This window comes from Oncorhynchus keta, chromosome 4 (assembly GCF_023373465.1).
Source record: "Oncorhynchus keta strain PuntledgeMale-10-30-2019 chromosome 4, Oket_V2, whole genome shotgun sequence".
Lineage (NCBI taxonomy): Eukaryota > Metazoa > Chordata > Actinopteri > Salmoniformes > Salmonidae > Oncorhynchus > Oncorhynchus keta.
In genome coordinates, this window is record NC_068424.1 from 45,487,668 (window position 1) to 45,508,317 (window position 20,650).

At 40.9% G+C, this 20,650-nt stretch overlaps 1 protein-coding gene and 1 long non-coding RNA gene across 3 annotated transcripts in view; both read left to right on the plus strand.

The window, feature by feature from the left end:
- The window catches only part of LOC118375600 (5-hydroxytryptamine receptor 4-like), a 149,922-nt gene that overhangs the window by 38,526 nt on the left and 90,746 nt on the right, over positions 1–20,650 (plus strand). For both annotated transcript variants that reach the window (XM_035762179.2, XM_035762187.2), the window contains exon 3: positions 18,944–19,057. In XM_035762179.2, the coding sequence (XP_035618072.1) occupies positions 18,944–19,057 (114 nt within the window). The remainder of the gene's footprint in view (positions 1–18,943; positions 19,058–20,650) is intronic.
- Positions 4,261–7,912, plus strand: LOC118375613 (uncharacterized). Its single transcript, XR_004823858.2, has 4 exons — positions 4,261–4,716; positions 4,986–5,066; positions 5,509–6,354; positions 6,894–7,912. It is a non-coding gene; the product is annotated as an uncharacterized LOC118375613 (long non-coding RNA).

Genomic DNA, 20,650 nt, shown 5'->3' on the forward strand with positions numbered 1-20,650 from the left:
TCGAGGTAATTGAGGTAATATGTACATGTAGGTAGAGTTAAAGTGACTATGCATAAATAATTAACAGAGAGTAGCAGCAGCGTATAAGAGGGGAGAGGAAGGAGGGGGGGCGATGCAAATAGTCTGGGTAGTCATCTGATTAGCTGTTCAGGAGTCTTTTGGTTTGGGGGGTAGAAGCTGTTAAGAAGCCTTTTGGACCTAGACTTGGCGCTCCAGTACCGCTTGCCATGCGGTAGAAGAGAGAACAGTCTATGACTAGGGTGGCTGGAGTCTTTGACAATTTTTAGGGCCTTCCTCTGACACTGCTTGGTATAGAGGTCCTGGGTGGCAGGAAGCTTGGGCCGTACGCACTACCCTCTGTAGTGGCTTGTGGTGGGAGGCCAGATGCTATACCAGGCGGTGATGCAACCAGGATGCTCTCGATGGTGCAGCTGTATAACTTTTTTAGGATCTGAGGACCCATGCCAAATCTTTTCAGTCTCCTGAGGGGGAATAGGCTTTGTCGTGCCCTCTTCACGACTGTCTTGGTGTGTTTGAACCATAATAGTTTGTTGGTGATGTGAACACCAAGGAACTTGAAGCTCTCAACCGGCTCCACTATAGCCCCGTCGATGGGATGGGTGCGTGCTCGGCCCTCCTTTTAGCATTCTCACATAGGTGTTCCTTTTGTCCAGGTGGGAAAGGGCAGTGTGGAGGGCAATAGAGATTTCGTCATCTGTGGATCTGTTGGGATGGTATGCAAATTGAGTGGGTCTAGGGTATCTGGGATAATGGTGTTGATGTGAGCCGTGACCAGACTTTCAAAGCACTTCATGGCTACAGACGTGAGTGCTACGGGTCAGTAGTCATTTAGGCAGGTTACTTTAGCATTTTTGGGCACAGGGACTATGGTGGTCTGCTTGAAATATGTTGGTATTACAGGTTGACCTGTTTAAAGGTTTTACTCACATCGGCTACGGAGAGCATGACTACACAGTTGTCCAGAACAGCTGATGCTCTCATGCATGTTTCAGTTTTGCTTGCCACAAAGTGAGCATAGAAGTAATTTTGCTCGTCTGGTAGGCTCGTGTCACTGGGCAGCTCGTGGCTGTGCTTCCCTTTGTAGTCTGTAATAGTTTGCAAGCCCTGCCACATCCGACGAGTGTTGGAGCCATTGTAGTACGATTCAATCTTTGTCCTGTATTGACACTTTGCCTGTTTGATGGTTCTACGGAGGGCATAGCGGAATTTCTTATAAGCTTCCGGGTTAGAGTCCCGCTTCCTGAAAGCGGCAGCTCTACCCTTTAGCTCAGTGCAGATGTTGCCTGTAATCCATGGCTTCTGTTTGGGGTATGTACATACAGTCACTGTGGGGATGACATTATCAATGCACTTATTGATGATGCCAGTGACTGATGTGATGGACTCATCAATAACAGAACATATTCCAGTCTGTGCTAGCAAAACAGTCCTGTAGCTTAGCATCTGCTTCATCTGACCTAATTTTATTGACCGAGTCACTGGTGCTTCCTGCATTAGTTTTTGCTTGTAAGCAGGAATCAGGAGGATAGCATTATGGTCAGATTTGACAAATGGAGGGCGAGGGAGAGCATTGTATGCGTCTCTGTGTTTGGAGTAAAGGTGGTCTCGGGTTTTTTTCCCACTGGTTGCACATTTAACATGCTGGTAGAAAACCAATTTAAGGTTGCTTGCATTAAAGTCCCCGGCCACTAGGAGCGCCTTTCTCTGGATCAATATTTTCCTGTTTGCTTATGGCCGTACACAGCTCATTGATTGCGGTCTTAGTGCCAGCATTGGTTTGTGGTGGTAAATAGACGGCTACGAAGAATATAGATGAAAACTCTCTTGATAAATAGTGTGGTCTACAGTTTATCATGAGATAATCTGCATTAGGCGAGCAAAACCTCAAGACTTCATTAGATTTTGTGCATCAGCTGTTGTTTACAAATATACATAGACCTCCACCCCTTGTCTTACCAGAGGCGGCTATCCTATCCTGCCGATACAGCTTAAAACCCACCAGCTGTATGTTATTCATGTCGTCCTTCAGCCACGACTCGGTGAAACATAAGATATTACAGTTTTTAATGTCCCGTTGGTAGAATATACGTGATAGTTTGTCTATTTTATTATCCAATGATTGTATGTTGGCTAATAGGACCGATGGTAAAGGCAGATTACCTACTCGCCATCGGATCCTTACAAGGCACCCCCGATTTACGTCCCAAATATCTCTGTCTCTTTCTCCTGCGAATTATGGGGATGAGGGCCTTGTCAGGTGTCTGAAGTAAATCCTTTGCGTCCGACTCATTAAAGAAAAAATCTTCCCCGAATACAAGTTGAGTAATGTCCTCATAATGTCCTTCATTCCAGAGTGCTTTGATACAGCCTCACTGGTCTGCAGCTGTGCGATAAAGTCTTATTGTATTTCTCAGTGACCTTGAATGATATTGTGGGCAGAGCCACACACTAGTGCCAGTCTTACCAGGACTGTGACTTCCCTGTGTGCAGATGATTGAGATTTAACAGGTCGGGTTGCCACACCCGGAGGTGGGATTATTTGTAATGTAATAAATGTGAAAGATTAGGGGTGGATAATTGCTTGCTGATACATTATCTCTATCTCCTGGCAGTATGTCCTGCTAATACTGTACTAACTGTCTTGATTATTTCTGGAGGACACAATGTTTTCTTTGTCAGCTTTTTCATTGTATCCACTGACATTAAGTGTACCTCAGAAATAATTAGAATTAATTTAATTCATTGTCTTTGTTGAAGTTAGGACACACATTAGGACAACATATTGCTGAATTGTTCATATACAGATGACGGATCTTAACGTAACTTAATAATCACTCTTTTGTTGTAGAGGATTGTCCAGATGCATCAGGAAATTCAAATGAGCCTCATCACTGGCTGAAAATGAGCAGTTCTCTTTCTCTCCATGTGTGCACATTGGGATGGCTTTCTATCAAAATTATGTTCTCTCTCGCTCACTCAAATGCAAGGCCTGGGTCCTATTACTGCAACATTCAAATGTACAAACATGTATCTGAAATTGCAGCCATACACATCAACAACCATTGTTTTATATAGCTTCATAAAACAAGAGAGATATTGGTCTCCACTAGGCTACGCCACACAAGTGTTTAGTATATCCTAAGATGACTAATGAACTAAAAATGTTGTTAAATTGTGGCTTGGGGTGGTCTAGTGGTTAGGGCTGCTACAAACAGCATGCACATATAACGTAAACTCACTTACTTTTGTACATCGCCTTGGTCCATACAATTAACCTTATTTTAGCGCCCCAAAAATGTAATACTTCCAGGTCAACTGTAATGTCAATACCATTGTAAAGCACAATTTCTCCCCTTTCCAACAGAATCTATTACATGACCTAAACGCTGCCCGTTTCTGCATAATTCAACAAGGCAATGAGCTCCGTTGGGTCTTTAAAAAAATGGCGGGTGGAGAAGCGAAACGAATGCGTGATTGTGAGAAGGAGAGATGTTGTGTGGGAAAATTGCTTTTTTTCACTCAATCTGTCCAACTTATCACCTTATCGCCTCTAAAATGTAAATAAAACACTACATAGAGTTTATATAATGTGTCATTACATACCTATTTGAAGGTTTGTGTCGAATTTGAATCGTTTTTTTAGGGCGGTGCTAAACTCATCTTAGAAGTAAACAGCGGCTTTGAGAATGATGATCGCATGCAATGACGGAAAAAAATGACTAGGTATCCCCCTCTTACCCGCGTCACTGTCCATTTATTGTTTTTAAACGATGAGAGAAGTGCTACACCTGGTGGAGAGAGATTGTAAGACAGAAATAGTTGCTTTATGCGTGCTGTACGTTACGACATGACACGTCACGATGTAACGGAGGGTCCGTTTTTTTTCATCTTTTCTCCAATACTATAGAGCCATTACCATGTCGAGCAACGCTTGAGTAGAAAAGTAGTTCACACCCCTGATTTTAAAGTCAACACAGTCCCATTATTTTTCTTTGTAGCCTCGCACATTTGTACGGAATGGCGTGAGTTTACGTTAGGCCAACCGTGTGGATACCATTCTGGCCCATGCACTTCTGGCACAAATAACTCAGTCCCCCAATTGACTTCAAGTAGTTACACGTTTCATATGGTCAGTCCACGGTTATTTTACACCCGGCCCTGAAAGGAAATTATCATACCAGACACTTTTGGATAACATAAATAAGAAACAAATAAAATAATAACAGTCAGTAGGCTACACAAAACATTAGTTTCCATTCATATAAAGTATCGGGTAAATTGCCAAGGTAGATTTGGCATGGTAAACAAGGAAATAGTTTATTTATTTTGTACGGAATGCTTGTCAAATAGATAAATCACCCTTCGTCTGTTCAAAAAGGACTAAGTTGTTGCGATGACAACACCAACCAGAGGGCGAACATAGCATCTTTCAGGGAGCTGTAATGAGGTGACCAATAATGGGTGCAATTAAGATCACCTGTGCAGGTTAATTTAGCATGTATCGGTGGTTTAACAAGACCAGCTGGCAATAATAAGGTTGCTACCTTTTGAGGCAGAATTTCCAGGCAATACTTCCAAATTGGCATGTCCCAATCCCCGAGAGGCTATTACATAACACCTTGCAGCGCAGCAAAAATAATTGACGACGGACAGAAGTCCCCACTTGGGAGAACATTTTCCAGAAATCCACAAAATGTAAGTATAATATGTATTTGTTCACCAAATGATAACATTTTCAAGAAATTACTTTCATATCAATTGTGAATTAAAATGTTAAGTAACTGATGATTATCAGCCCATTGCCAAGCTAACTAATACATCGGACACGATAGCTAGCCAAAAGGCGATCTCATCCTGCTAAGAGATGTTTAGAGATGACCTAAACTAACTAATCGTATATTCAGCAATGTGTCAATTGTGAAGACTCAGAGTTTAACATTTTTTTTCTTCCCATTTGTTTCCAGAGACTAAAGTGGCACCTGATCACGTTTCACTCCATTGTATTGGCTTGGCAGGAGAAAAAGTATTGCATGACTCGTTCAGAAGTAAGACATTTGAACAACTTCTGATGAAAAACGTAGGAAATTCAGCCAGCTGTGTTCTGTTCATTCTAGGCTTGCTCACCAGCCAAGTTATTATGCATTCTGTTGAGTCTGTTTTGCTAGCATGCAGTGTCTGTTTACCTAGCTAACGTTAGCTAACTTTATCTTAGTCTGTTTTGCTAGCATGTAGTGTCTGTTTACCTAGCTAACGTTAGCTAACTTTATCTTGCTACTTTCCCTTCCCCTAATGTGTTGCACCATTGGGGTTGGTTTTACTCGTTAAAATTAGAGGCTGTTATTCTACTCTTGCTGTAAACAACTTAATCAAGCCTAAAAATATGCTAAACGATTAATAAAACGATTGCACATTTAAAGGCAGTTGTGGCTTCAGCAACAATTTGAGCAGTGAGGCTAATGTCTTCCCCTTTGTTTTTACTTACTCCAGGTTGAATGATATTCCACCCTGCAGATGTAAGGAACTTGTTGTGAACCTCCAAGCCAACAGGATAATCAACATATCCCAGGATATTATTTAGGAGTGTGCCAACCTCACAATGTTAGAAATAGATTCACCCATTATATTATTTATCATGCAGATTTGTCAGGACATTGTAATTCATAAAGCTCATTCTGAAATATATCTGTCCCAGGGGATTCAATTTAGACCCCAATTAGGTGTTAGTGAAGGGCTGAAAAAAACCCAACTAAACTCCTGTCTCAAATAAGACATGAAGATCAGTCAATCAGGAAAATCATTGAGTGAGTAGGTGTGTCCAACATTTTGACGTATATATATATAGATAGATCTGCATATAATTGTATTGGACATGTTATCCTTCGTCACATGCACGTATTTATTTTGTATCCATTGCATTTAGCTTACATTAGGAAGAAGTAGCCTCGGCAGTCTAATCTAGTTACAGTAGATTGCATCGTATCACCTTTCAATATTATTAACGAATATGAAACCATGTTAACTTGAACATATAATTTAATCATATGCACGGGTGTCATATTTGTATGACTGTATCACAATGCAAGCCTACTCACTCGAAAAATACAGCAGCTCTAATGCAATATTAGCTTCGCAATGAAACACCACTATTCTTAATTAAACAGTCAGTAAAATAGCTGATTTAGCTGTAAATGAAAATTGTAGCCTGTATGTTATCATGCATGCAAACTTGTCATGTCCACAACAATGGAGCAGCAAACCAAGCAACATGCAAGAGGAGGACCCCATACCGTAGGATAATTATTCTGGTCGGTGTTAACTACATTCATAATTCAGGTACTGAGGAGCTCGATTCCGTTACTTGTTTACCTGTTATTCATGTTTCCATTTTGAGATATCCTTGCTGCACAATTTTCCTACTGCAATGAAATGTGTAATATTCAAATCTGACATCTGTACATAGTAGTACTCTTAACTGTTTTCTAGTAATTCTATAGGCAGACTCTTAGAAACAAATGTGCTACCTAGTACCTAAAAGGGTTATTCGACTGTTCCCATAGGATAACCCTTTGAAAAAGCCCTTTTGACTCCAGATAGAAAGAACCCTTTTGAGTTTCATTTTACACAGTGTTCTACATGAAACCTAAAATAATTCTGCTTTGGGGACAGCCGAAGAACACTTTTTAAACCCTGCAGTTCTTGTGTAATTCATGAGTAAGCTGCACGGGGTCATAACAGTTTATGGTAGTTTATTTGTCTTATGGTTTCCGGGTAGGAGACTCCACACTGTACATGCAGTATATGAGACAATGATTGTGAAAGATACAAACGCAGGACATCAGTAAAGGAAACCCAGTGTTTCATTTCCTCAACAGGGATGACGAGACGGCCTACAGGGAGGAGGTGAGAGCCCTTGGAGTGTGGTGTCAGGAAAATAACCTCTCACTCAACGTCAACAAAAAGGAGATGATCGTGGACTTCAGGAAACAGCAGAGGGAGCATCCCCCCCCATCCACATCAACGGGAAAGTAGTGGAGAAGGTGGAAAGTTTTTAAGTTCCTCGGCGTACACATTACGGACAAACTGAAAAGGTCCACCCACACATACAGTGTGGTGAAGAAGGCGCAACGGCGTAGCCTAACAGCATCTCTTCAACCTCAGGAGGCTGAAGAAATTTTGCTTGTCACCTAAAACACAAACTTTTTCAGGTGCACAATCTAGAGCATCCTGTCGGGCTGTATCACCACATGGTACGGCAACTGCTCCACCCGCAACCGCAAGGCTCTCCAGAGGGTAGTGCGTTCTGCACAACGCATCACCGGGGGCAAACTAACTGCCCTCCAGAACACTTACAGCACCCGATGTCACAGGAGGCCAAAAAGATCAAGGACAACAACCACCCAAGCCACTGCCTTTTCACGACGCTATCATCCAGAAGGCATGGTCAGTACAGGTGCATCAAAGCTGGTACTGAGAGACTGGAAGACAGCTTCCATCTCAAGGCCACCAAACAGCCATCACTAACATTGAGTAGATGCTGCCAACATACAGACTCAAATCTCTTGCCACTTTAATACATTTAGTAAATGGATTTAATAAAGGTATCACAAGTCACTTTAAATAACTCCACTTTAATAATGTCTACATATCCTACATTACTCATTTCATATGTATATACAGTATTCGATACCATCTACTGCATCTTGCCTATGTCACACGGCCATCGCTCATCCATATATTTACATGTACATATTCTTATTCATCCCTTTACATTTGTGTGTAATGGGTAGTCATTGTGAATTTGTGAGATTACTTGTTAGATATTACTGCTCTGTCGGAACAAGAAGCACAAACATTTCGCTACACTCACATTAACATCTGCTAACCATGTGTATGTGACCAATAAAATGTGATTTGAACTAAGAACTGTATGCTTATGAAGTCTCATCCTGTCATATATTTTATTACTAAGATCCAGCCAATGAATTGAATGAGCTGTTGAATGCGGTGAGCTTGCTCTGTCGCCTACCTCTATTGCCATTAGAGTGGGAGTTCATGTTTGGGTCATCTGAATGACGCTGTGTAGAGGTCAAACACAGCTCTTTGTAAACAAAAGTCCGGTTCAGAGTCAATAACTCTTGCAATGTGACAGAGTTTCTCATGTGCTGGATTGATAGGAAAAAAGAAGAGTATCACCAGAGGCACATGATTGCATTATATTGGACCGCTGCCAAATAATAGTATGCCGTCTAGGTTTATTACTTGTATAAATCATGCAACGCCATTCTAATTTTATGAGTAGTTTATGACTGCTCAAACCTTTGAGCTTGATGGGCCAAAATATAATCTGAGTGGTGAGATGCGGGCCGAACAAATATGCTATACATTATCTATTTATAAAAAAAATAGAGGTCTTTAAACACGGGCCTTTTTAGTAATTAATCATAAAACCACACTTCAAGCATGAATCAAGTTGTAATCATGTAACTGACATCTAACAACCCATTCTGATGACCCGTGTTAAAAATGTCACCATGTTGGCACAGAAACTGCAACCAAGTTGCTATGGGTAGGCAAAAACACGTCTGCCACGCTGATCCTCAAAACTGGGGCCCCACAGGGGTGCTGGCTTAGTCCCATCCTGTACTCACTATTCATCCACGACTGCGTGGCCAAACAAGACTTCCAACACCATCAAGTTTACTGATGACACAACAGTGGTAGGCTTGATCACCGACAATGATGAGACAGCCCATAGGGAGGTCAGAGACCTGGCAGTGTGGTGCCAGGACAACTTATCCCTCAATGTGAGCAAGACAAAGGAGATCATCGTGGACTACAGGAAAAGGTGGGCGGAACAGGCCCCCATTAACATCGACTTGGCTGTAGTGGAGCGGGTTGAGAGTTTCAAGTTCCTTGGTGTCCACATCACCATCAAACGATCATGGTCCAAACACAACAAAACAGTTGTGAAGAGGGCACAACAACACATTTTCCCCATCAGGAGACAAAAGATTTGTCATGGGTCCCCAGATCCTCAAAAAGTTAGTGTTGTGTGCATTTTGTTGCACTTATAATCCCCATTTGTTTCATATGAAGTGTGTGTGACTGCCTGGCTCAGTTAGCAAGCTAACTAACTAATGAGCAAGTGCACATTATCAAAAAAAGCACTCCTTTCCTAGATGTAGAAGTATTATACTTTGTTGGTGGCTGACAACTTGACTTTGAACTAAACAGAGAGCACGGTCCTCCATGTAGGGGAGCCAGTGGCAACAGAAAACAAAAAAAGAACGCACTTTTCCCAGTGTAATCCACCCCCTTATCAGGGTTTCAATGGTGGGTCAGTATCACCTAAAGCATTTAATAAAGACATTTGTAGAACAATATGAGGAATGGGAATGAGAGGGCTACTTACAGTGTTTGGAAGGGATCACAGCAGTGATTGAATGAGGGCATGAGGCGTAAGATCAGATGTTCAGAGGCTTGACTGCAGTGCAGGACAGGATTTGTCTGGGAAGACAAAAAACAATAACATAACACACTACAGAGTAAGACCAAAGAGCTAAGAATGAGTTAGTCCAAGCAAGGAGTAAAATCATTGATGTGTAATAATGTAGTCGTGTTTATGTATGTGATTAACTCTACATAGAGTAATGAAAGAAAATTGATAGGGGTACTCACAGTGCTTGGAGAGGAAACATTCAATGTGCCAGTGGATGAGTGGGCACATGAGACGTGGCTTCAGTTTATGTCAGGACAGAGTTGACAATGGTAGTAGAGTGGACTAGTCATCACCTCTTAATCAGGGAACAGGAGGGGACTTAGCTGGAAATACAAAAGAGCAGATACATTCCATTACAGCTGCGCCATCTTTATGATTTGTGCCCTGAGTTTTTCCCTATCCGTCAACCTAACCAGGAAACCTCTGGACCCTATAAGGTATGACAGTGATTCATTAGTTGTAAAAAGGTTTTATAAGGGCGATGATGGGACCAGTCTTTCCAAATCAGGTCTCATGGTTTTAAAAACGACAAAATCTCCTGGCCCTGGGGGGATGAAAACCCTGTCAAACTGCAGAAATCTTTTTTTTTTCTTTATTTAACTAGGCAAGTCAGTTAAGAACAAATTCTTATTTTCAATGACGACCTATGAACTGTGGGTTAACTGCCTGTTCAGGGGCAGAATGACAGATCTGTACCTTGTCAGCTCGGGATTATGAACTTGCAACCTTTCGGTTACTAGTCCAATGCTAGCCAAAGAGAGAAGGGTTTATTTTAGCCAGATAACATCTCTGAGTCTTTTAATATAATACGGTCTGTCGTTAGAGGCCAGGTACATGTAGAGTCAGTCAGGAGTCTGAGTTCCACAGTCTAGGACAGGTCAGTGGGGACAACACACCCAGTTCAGGTTCCATTTCATTATATACTTGAACTTTTTGATCGAGGCAACCACTCACCACATTATCCAATTTTAAAAGGACAAATGGAAGATGCTATTTTTCCTCTGTCTGCCCTTTGCCAAGGTGAAGACATATGCAAGCAACAGAAAGGTATCCCTTGTCTTAGACATGGCATATCTGGCCCATCTCTAGGAGAAAATGACTCACTAGCTCTAAATCAAATCAAATGTTATTTGTCACATGCGTCATAAACAATAGGTGTAGACTAACAGTGAAATGCTTACATACAGGCCCCAACAACGCAGAGAGAAAAATATAGCAATTATAGAAAGAATTATAACTCAAAGAATAAATACACAATGAGTAACGATAAGTTGACTATATACACATGGTACCAGTACCGAGTTGATGTGCAGAGGTGCGAGCTAACTGAGGTAGAGAAATACAGTGTAGGTAGGGATAAAATGACTCGGCAACAGAATAGATAATAAACAGTAGCAGCAGCGTAGGTGGGTCAATACTCCAGGTAGCTATATGGTTAACTATTTAGCTATTTGGTTAACTTATGGCTTTGGGGTTGAATATGTTCAGGGTCCTGTTGGTTCCAGACTTGGTGCATCGGTACCACTTGCCGTGCAGTAGCAGAGAGGACAGGCCATGACTTGGGTGGCTGGAGTCTTTGACATGTTTTAGGGCCTTCCTCTGACATCGCCTGGTATCAAGGTCCTGGATGGCAGGGAGCTCGGCCCCAGTGCATGGCCCTCCGTTTCCTGTAGTACACGATCAGCTCCTTTGTCTTGCTGATGTTGAGGGAGAGGTTGTTGTCCTGGCACCACACTGCCAGGTCGTGACCTTCCCCCAATAGGCTTTCTTACATGTGAACCTGCACATTTTATTTTCATATGTGATTTTTTTTTAAACATGTGAAACCGCAATTTACGTGAGGTGAAAATATGTTATTCCCCTCACATGTGAAAATGTGTCGCGATCTGACATGTGAAAGTGCAAATTTGTCATGTGTTTTTTTGTTGTAAATGTACTGCGTTCATTTTTACTAAACAGTATGTTCTAAATAGTATGTAGTACGATTATTACACAGTATTTAGTGTTAATAACTCGTAGGCAAGACAGGTTTCTGACCCGGCCAATGCATGTCTGGTTCATGATGTTGAGCTGCAGACTGGGTGCCAGATATAGAGGCAGAATGTATGTGGATAGTACCTGTAAAAAGACAGGTGCAGGTGCAGCTTTGGATTGGTAAGGTCTTTCTTGCATTGTTCGGTTAGTAAAGTAAACTCTTAGAAAAGAAGGTGCTACCTTTGAGCCATAAAGGGTTCTTCAATTGTCCCCATAGAAGAAACCTCTGAAAATAACTGGAACCCTTTCAGTAATATGAGTTTCTACGTGGAACCCTTTCACCACGAAAAGGTTCTAAGTGTAACCTTTTTTCACCACAAAAGGGTTCTTTCTACCTGGAACCAAAAAGGATTATCCCTTAGGAAAAAATGAAGAAGCTTTTTTCCCCCTAAGAGTGTCGCTAAATTCTTGTGATTCACAATGTCAAACATGCAATGTCGAAAGGCAATTCATACGGTTCTTTGACGGTGGTCATCATAGGTGTGATTTCACAAGAATGTCAAGCATAGACGGGATATAAGAATGTATCACCGACACAGTCCACCCACTGACATATTACCTCTGTCAATTATGCCATCATAAAACCCTGCTCTATTGCATGCTGCTGCTTTCACTGCTGCTACTTATGAAACTGGATGATATCGCTGAGCAATGGTCATCAACATCATTGTCAGTCATCATCATCACCATCACCATCGTTCTCAGTAGAGGTGATGCGTATTTTGACACAAGTGCCGATATGTTTGGCAAAACATCAGCAATGTGAAGTGTGCATGTACAGTATCTAATGTGAACAAATTGACCGTGTGCATTGAGTTTACAGTTGGTGTGAAATGGAATAGCGGGGCATAGTCTGAATTCAGTTGGTAATTCTTTCTGGGGAAAAAAATAAGAAAACAATACAAGACAGAAAATGGATAATGAAAAAATCATCTTTTCAGCTTCAGTGCTAATTCAGTTTCACCCTAAAGGACCTCTATCGACTGGGACTCAAGGAAGTCACATTCAAATACAGTTTAAATGAGGAGCAATGATATCCCGCCCCAGGTGGAAGCCATTTACAGATGTCCTTTCTATTACAAGCTGTGCCACAAACAGGATAAGGTAAATAAAATGATTGATTATTGCGAGGTAATAAATGTATTACGTTGTATCGGATTGTTGACGGGCATTTCAATTGACCTAGCCTATTTAGTTTAGCTCAGTGTTTAAATACTCATAATGAGGGTATTTTCTTACAAATGATGTTCCTCTGAATTATTATGGTCCTTGAATTATGCTCATTATTAACATTTACATCTTTCCAAAGCTTTTTAGCAGTTTTTTTGTCATTTGTGTTATACAGATGCAGATTACTGACATACAGTATAGATATATATTACAGTATAGATATATTACAGTATACAGATTTTTCTCTCTAGACACAATTGCCAAAGTGCTCTTGTCACAACAAATATCTAATTGCGTAGTCAGTCACATTCTTCTCACAGAAAGTAGGGATCAGATCTAGTTTGACAGACTCTGTCCATGCTTATCTACCAGTCTGTCTGTGAGACAGCTGCAGATGTAGGATCTTCATTTGATCACTCTTGTATTGCTCAAAATTTCCTGCACGGCAGGAAATGCAAACTTGTAGTGTGTTCCAGGTTTATTAAAAAGGCTTCTAAAGTTTGTAATTTCCTTGATTGCCCTAATGAAAAATCTATCAACCCCTACAAAAAAAATGTCCATCCACAGAATAATTCACATTTCCTCTTGCGGCAGGATTATTTTCCTGCTGTAGCAAACTGGCTCAAATTAAAATCCTACATCTGTAGCTAGTTTTAGTGTCTGGCATGACGATGTACAAGAGGTTGATTATCTCAGTCACGGTTCATTAGTTTTAACCACCATGCTTGCCACACTTAGCAGAGAGGAAAACAGCCTTGTCACATCGCCTCTGCTATGCCATTTCATGTGGCCATATGGGGGGCCAGAAGCTCTGTGACCTGAATAGGCTCTTTGTCAACTGTCTTTAGAGAAAAGAGGACTAGAACAAGTTAACAGAGTGGAAAATGATTTATAATTGTATGCCTATGGTCTTGTCCTGTGTCCTGCCCTTTTGTTGCATCTGTATGAAGAAATATGATTCAAATTTGCATGCGTCCCGAATCGTGAGAAGTAGTGCACTATGTAGGGAATATTTGGGATGTAGACTAAAGTCCTGTCCAAAACGTCTAAACATCCATAATAACAGAGACTGGCATGAATCTCATTTGGATCACTTCTAGTAATTGATGTAAAATCTAACTTTTAACTTTGAGGGCTAATTTCAAGTATCTCAAGTCATAGATTATGCTGTATTTCTGAAGATACCCCCTTGGCTGCCATGGCTTGAAAGCTGAACAAGCAGTGATGTTATGGGACTGTTTCATCGGTTCCTAGACCTAGGTAGAACTCTCTCTCTTTCACCTGTATGAAGTGATGACATAAGGAAATAAAACGTATCTTGCTGACTTGACATTTGCAATCGTAACACTAAGCAAATAAACATCACATTTGAATAAACTCTTATTAAAAGCTTTCTGCCGACCTATTGTAACCTCTGTCCATAAGCTTTATTTTTCTATCAAATGTTTTCACTGAATCTCTCATTTAAGTTCTTCACCTTGTTTTTTTTTTTTCATGAGCCAGAGGTTTAATATTTTCATCTAGAAAACGGCATAGCAATCGATATACCTCTCCAAAGTCCGAACCCATGCATGTTGATACATTTGCTCTGGAGTGCTTGATACTTTTCAACCAGATTGTACTTCAACACAATTCATTGTTTTCTCCCCTCCTAAATGATTTCTGTCTGGAAAAATCAGTTTGAGAAGAGGTAAAGATAACGATAAGAATAACACTTGTCTGAAGCATTCTCCATCACTTCAATGCGTGAACATAAATATGCCACAAGAGGCAAGTATAAGCACCAGTGGTCTCGTAGAAAGGCCCATCTTTGAAAATAAAATAATCATTGGGGACTAAAATAACATAGGCTGCCTGGGGCCACTTAAATTCAAACCTCAGCCAGAGTGCAGTTTCAACTTTCAACTTGATTTTTTTTTTAACAACAAATTCTGTGTTACAATAAATATAGGGTTGAGTCAAACTAGTATTGACTAAAGCTACAAATACATGAATTAAGATTGTGAATTAAGATGAAAAGATTACAATTTTTGTGTGTTTTTGTTTGTCAGTGTCTGTGACCACCCAGATTGATATTATTGACTTGTACAGATAACAAAACTCCTGAAAATGAACAAAAAAATATTTTATCATTCCTGACATGTTGAGAAATCTCTCGGTATGAGTAAACAGGGTAGTGATACCTTCTGATAGCTTGTCTAGCAGTCTTTCTGCTTGGTTCATGTTGAAATAAGCACTTACCCTAATGCTTTGAGTCATTCACTTCAGTTATATTTCAGTTATTATACACCACTCTCCGCTTAAATGCACTTTACTTTACAGCCTTTAAGCCTAATTGAGGAGAACATACTGCACTCAATTTTCTCCACATCACTCTGCATAGTCTGTTTTTGTGGCTCGGCACAACATTTTGACACTGTACTTTTGTAGTGATGAGTGAGTGAATATTTGGAGCAGACAGACAGACACTTTGCCCTGGAGTACATAATAGGTCGTTAGGACACTCCTGCTGAGAGGAACCACTAATTACATTTTCATGTCCAGATAGCTATTGTTTATAATAAACCATTTGCATGGAGGACACCAGCACGGCCAAGGGGCTTGATTGTGGTTTGATAGGCCTGTGAAAGGGGCAGCATTCCCCAATATAAACTGAATAACGGTGTCATGAATACTAGTAATGCCTCTGGCTTAGGTGTGATTCTAATAAATAAATATGCAAAGTACCATATTGCGGTTGATTGTGACAGGTTACTCAATTGTAGCCATGTAGCAGATGAAACTACTGGGCTGGTGTGTTCACTAAGCCTTAGGTCATCTGTCTTGGCGTTGGAGTGTTGATTGAGCTGTTGCTCACTGATTGTCTGTTATGTAGAGCTCAATTGTACGGCTAAGGGTCAAATGTTTCAGATGTCATCACACACATGTAGATGCATCACTGAAAATCGGATGGAGTTTGAGTTGGACTTCTTTACAATGAGTTGCAGTTACAATATCTGAACTACATTTAAACTGGAAATCAAAGCCTTACTAAACAGTACTTAGAGTGCTGTGAAAAAGTATTTGCCCCCTTCCTGATTTCTTATTTTTTTGCACATTTGTCACACTTAAATGTTTCAGATCATCAAACACGTTTTAATATTACACAAAGATAACCCAAGTAAACACAAAATGCAGTTTTTAAGTGATCATTTTATTTATTAAGGGAAAAAAGCTATCCACACCTTCATGGCCCTATGTGACAAAGTAATTGCCCCCTAAACCTAATAACTGGTTGTGCCACCCTCAGCAGCAACAACTGCAATCAAGCGTTTGCGATAACTGGCAATGAGTCTTTCACATCGCTGTGGAGGAATTTTGGCCCACTCTTTGCAGAATTGCTTTAATTCAGCCACATGGGAGGGTTTTTGAGCATGAACCGCCTTTTTAAGGTCACGCCACAGCATCTCAATCGGATTAAAGTCCGCACTTGGACTAGGCCACTCCAAAACCTTCGTCTTGTTTTTTTAAGCCATAAGCCATTCAGAGGTGGACTTGCTGGTGTGTTTTGGATCATTGTCCTGCTGCAGAACCCAAGTGCACTTCAGCTTGAGGTCACAAACTGATGGCTGGACATTCTCCTTCAGAATTTTTTGGTAGAGGGAAGAATTCATGGTTCCATCAATCACAGCAAGTCATCCAGGACCTGAAGCAGCAAAGCAGCCCCAGACCATCACACTACCACCACCATATTTGACTGTTGGTATGATGTTCTTTGTCTGAAATGCTGTGTTACTTTTACTTTTTAACTTTTGTCTCGTCAGTCCACAGAATATTTTCCAAAAAGTCTTGGGGATCGTCAAGATGTTTTTAGCCAAAAGTGAGCTGAGGCTTTATGTTCTTTTTGGTCAGCAGTGGTTTTCGGCCTTGAAACTCTGCCATGGATGCCATTTTTGCCCAGTCTCTTTCTTATGGTTGAGTCATGAACACAGACCTTAACTGAGGCAAGTGAGGCCTGCAGTTCTTTAGATGTTGTTGTGGGTTCTTTTGTGACCTCTTGGATGAGTCGTCGCTGCGCTCTTGGGGTGATTTTGGTAGGCTGGCCACTCCTGGGAAGGTTCACCACTGTTCCAAATGTTCTCCATTTGTGGATAATGGCTCTCACCGTGATTCGCTGGAGTCCCAAAGCTTTAGAAATGGCTTTGTAACCCTTTCCAGACTGATAGATGAATTTCTTTGGATCGCTGCATAATGTCTTGCTTTTTGAGATTTTTTGGCCTACCTCACTTTGTCAGACAGGTTCTATTTAAGGGATTTCTTGATTCAACAGGTCTGGCAGTAATCAGACCTGGGTGGTGCTAGTGCAATTGAACTCAGCAATTTACTGTGATTAACCACAGTAAATTCATGATTTAACAAAGGGGGGCAATTTACTTTGTCACATAGGGCCCTGAAGGTTCAGATAGCTTTTTTCCCTTAATAAATAAAATCACTTAAAACCTGAATTTTGTGTTTACTTGGGTTATCTTTGTGTAATATTACAATTTGTTTGATGATCTGAAACATTTAATTGTAACAAATGTGAAGAAAAAAAAAGAAATCAGGAAGGGGGCAAATAGTTTTTCACAGCACTGTATATAGATAGAAGATGATAGATGACAAAGCTATCACAAGAAAGGCAGTATTATTTGTCTGCCATCAATGTCAACTAGATGTAATAAAAACTATTGAAATGACTACAGTACATAACTGTGAATTGTCATCAGGGAGAGGTCAAATTTTTACCACAAATCCTACATGTTGAGTTGGCATCTTTCTCCACCTCTCGGTGTAGTGTGTGTTGTTTAATTGCTAGAGGAGGTGGATGCTGAGTAACTGTCAGAACTCACAGTGTTTCTGATTAGAACATACCTGTAGGAGCTGACATTAAATGAATGCTTCATCTTTGAGAAGTGAAATGTCCTTTTAAACTTGCTGTGATGTTGTGGGACGTTTTGGGAAGTAGCTACATTAAGAATTTGGTGATAGTTAAATTCATAAAGGCCCTGTGCAAGCAAAAACTAGATTTTAATATATATATATATATATATATATATATATATATATTTCCTTTACACACTATCAGATTGGAATAATACTGTGACATTGTAAAAATGATGATAATGCCCATTTTAGTGTAAGAACTGTTTGAAAAGACCACCTGGAATTTCTTCCTGTTTTGGTGCGATGGAGTTTTGGCCTGCCTAGTGACAATAAGAAAGAGAGTTCCTAACCTCTCTGCCAATGACAGCTTGCTTTCAGTTTCCCCCTCCCCACTCAGACCATGCCCAAACAGTCCTAGAAAATGTCTTGCTTGAGAAATTGGTCTATGCTAAGAAGGTAATTTTGTTTATATTTGACCATTTTAATTGAAAACAATCACAGTACGGTACTTTATCGTTACCCAGAAATGATTAAATATTGAGATAAAAATAGCTGTATTGGACCTTTAAGTGAGGTAGCTCTAGATTTTAGACTTGAGTTAACATTAGGTCAAATAAATTAACATAATGAAGGCAGCAAATAAGACTGATCTGAGACCAAAAAAAAAAATGAAAATAGAAAGATTATAGTATAGTTGGGTTGATAAATGTATTCCACTGTTCACTGTATAAACTCCCAGGGGCAACAAATGTAGTAGTGAGTGAGTGTGGATACTTAGACTGACTGTAAAACCTGGAGTGTGAAAACTACAAACATCAGGAGATTACAGTAATGTATTGAATATATCAAACATTCACAACTATGCCTTATAAGGACTTTAGATCATTGTCGTGACAGATAATTACCTTTAAATATCACAAACATGACACACTAGCCGGGGTATTGGCAGTGTTGTCTGGACATTACCTGCCTACAAATTCATGTTACCAAGGTGACAGAACCAGTTGTAGTTTCCCAGTCATCAGGTAACATTTCGTTGGATCATTAACAGTCGACTGCAAATCTGAAGAAATATGTTCCTTTAACTCATTGTGTAAATGTAAGTGTCAAAACAAACTTTTTCTTGTAACAGGTGACTATATTGTCAGTGATGTTTTACTAATTCGGGAATGTGTACTTTCACAAGACTCAATTGTCCAGTTAAAATGTAGGCACACTTGGACGGGAAAGGTTATTACATGCCAATCAGTTATTACTTCATGGCTTGTTATTGATATATTCACTGAGTGGTTGTCCTCTCTCCTGTCGTAACCACAGCAACAGCATGCCGAAGAGGATTGCTCTCATCTGCTTCCTTTCTCTGGTGATGCTCATGAGTGTCCTGGGGAACCTCCTGGTCATGACAGCTGTCTGCAAGGACCGCCAGCTCAGGTTAGTCTCTCCCTATGGTCGGTCGGTGTCTGTCTGTCTGTCTCTGTCTCTGTCTCTGTCTCTGTCTCTGTCTCTGTCTCTGTCTCTGTTTCTGTTTCTCTCTCTCACTCATCCTGCTCTGGCCAAAGCAAATTTACTCTTTCTTCTGTTTAGCATCTTATCACCTTGTTGCACCACACACAGCCTGAATCAGCCCAGATTTGAATGATCCTGCGCTGACAGTATTATGCAGTAATTGTTATCTCATTAAAAGAGCATTTCCTACTGAGTGGTCTATTGTGACCCCAGTCCCTTGGGGGTTGAGTTACTAGCTTGGCATGCAGTGACTCTAGCATGCCAACAGTCAGATGCCAGAAGGGAAAGGCTGTCTGATAACCTGGGGATAGTTTAATCTCTCAGCACCCCTGATGGAAGAGACAGTAAGGAAATGACAGCACCAGGAGGGATTCTTGGTAGTGTTAACTTCAAATCCCTACTCATCCAAATGTTCAGCCCCAAAAACGATCCCGGGCTATGTCGCAGCCGGCCACGACCGGGAGACCCATGAGGTGGCGCACAATTGACCCAGCGTCGTCCGGGTTAGGAGGGGGATTGGCCGACTGGGATGTCCTTGTCCCATCGCGCTCTAGCGACTCCTTGTGGCAGTCGAGGGCATGCACGCTGACTTCGGTTGCCAGCTGTACGGTGTTTCCTCCGACTCATTGGTGCGGCTGGCTTCCGGGTTAAGTGAGCAGCGTGTCAAGAAGCAGTGCGTCTTTGCAGGGTTGTGTTTGAGGATGCATGGCTCTTGACCTCCTTATGGGAGTCGCAGAGATGGGACAAAACTATAACTACCAATTGGGGAGAAAAAGTCTAAACAAAATATTGTAATCCGATGACAGATACTTTGAAAAACTAGATTTACTTTTATATTCAGAAAGGATGTTTATGAAACCCACTATGCCAATTACACTTCTCCTTTCTTTCCACCATGACTTCCCTGCTGCTCAGATTAACAGGGACATGAAGCAGTACTTCTACCATAGCCCATTCCCCACACTCTGGAGAATTCATCCACAATCAGCAATTTACCCTGTAATAGCACACCTGTTCCAGCCATCCATAAAATGAGAGCTGTCGTAAGATGGCTTAGCCATAATGGGAGACATTGTGCAGCTGGAGGCAGAGCCACAGAGCCAGCCTCAACTTCTGCAAGTTGATTACCAAAATGGAAAACTGGATATGGCTTTACTGACATTGACACATTGCACTAATTCAAATCATCATCATGCCACTCTATCTCTCTTGCTCTCTTGCTCTCTTGCTCTCTTGCTCTCTCTCTCTATCTCTCTTGCTCTATTGCTCTCTTGCTCTCTTGTTCTCTCTCTCTGTCTCTCTCTCTCTCTCTCTCTCTCTCTCTCTCTCTCTCTCTCTCTTTACTGTGGTCTTTTTATGTCCCCTGCACCAATTTTGCTGATTTGCATATTTTAGACCTTTTAATTAGGCTTCAGTTCAGTGGCGAACCCAGTGGCGACAAGATGATTTAGCTTTTTAAGTAAAAAAAAAAAAAATCTGTATTTTATTTATTCAATGAATTTGCATCGCTGCAAATAT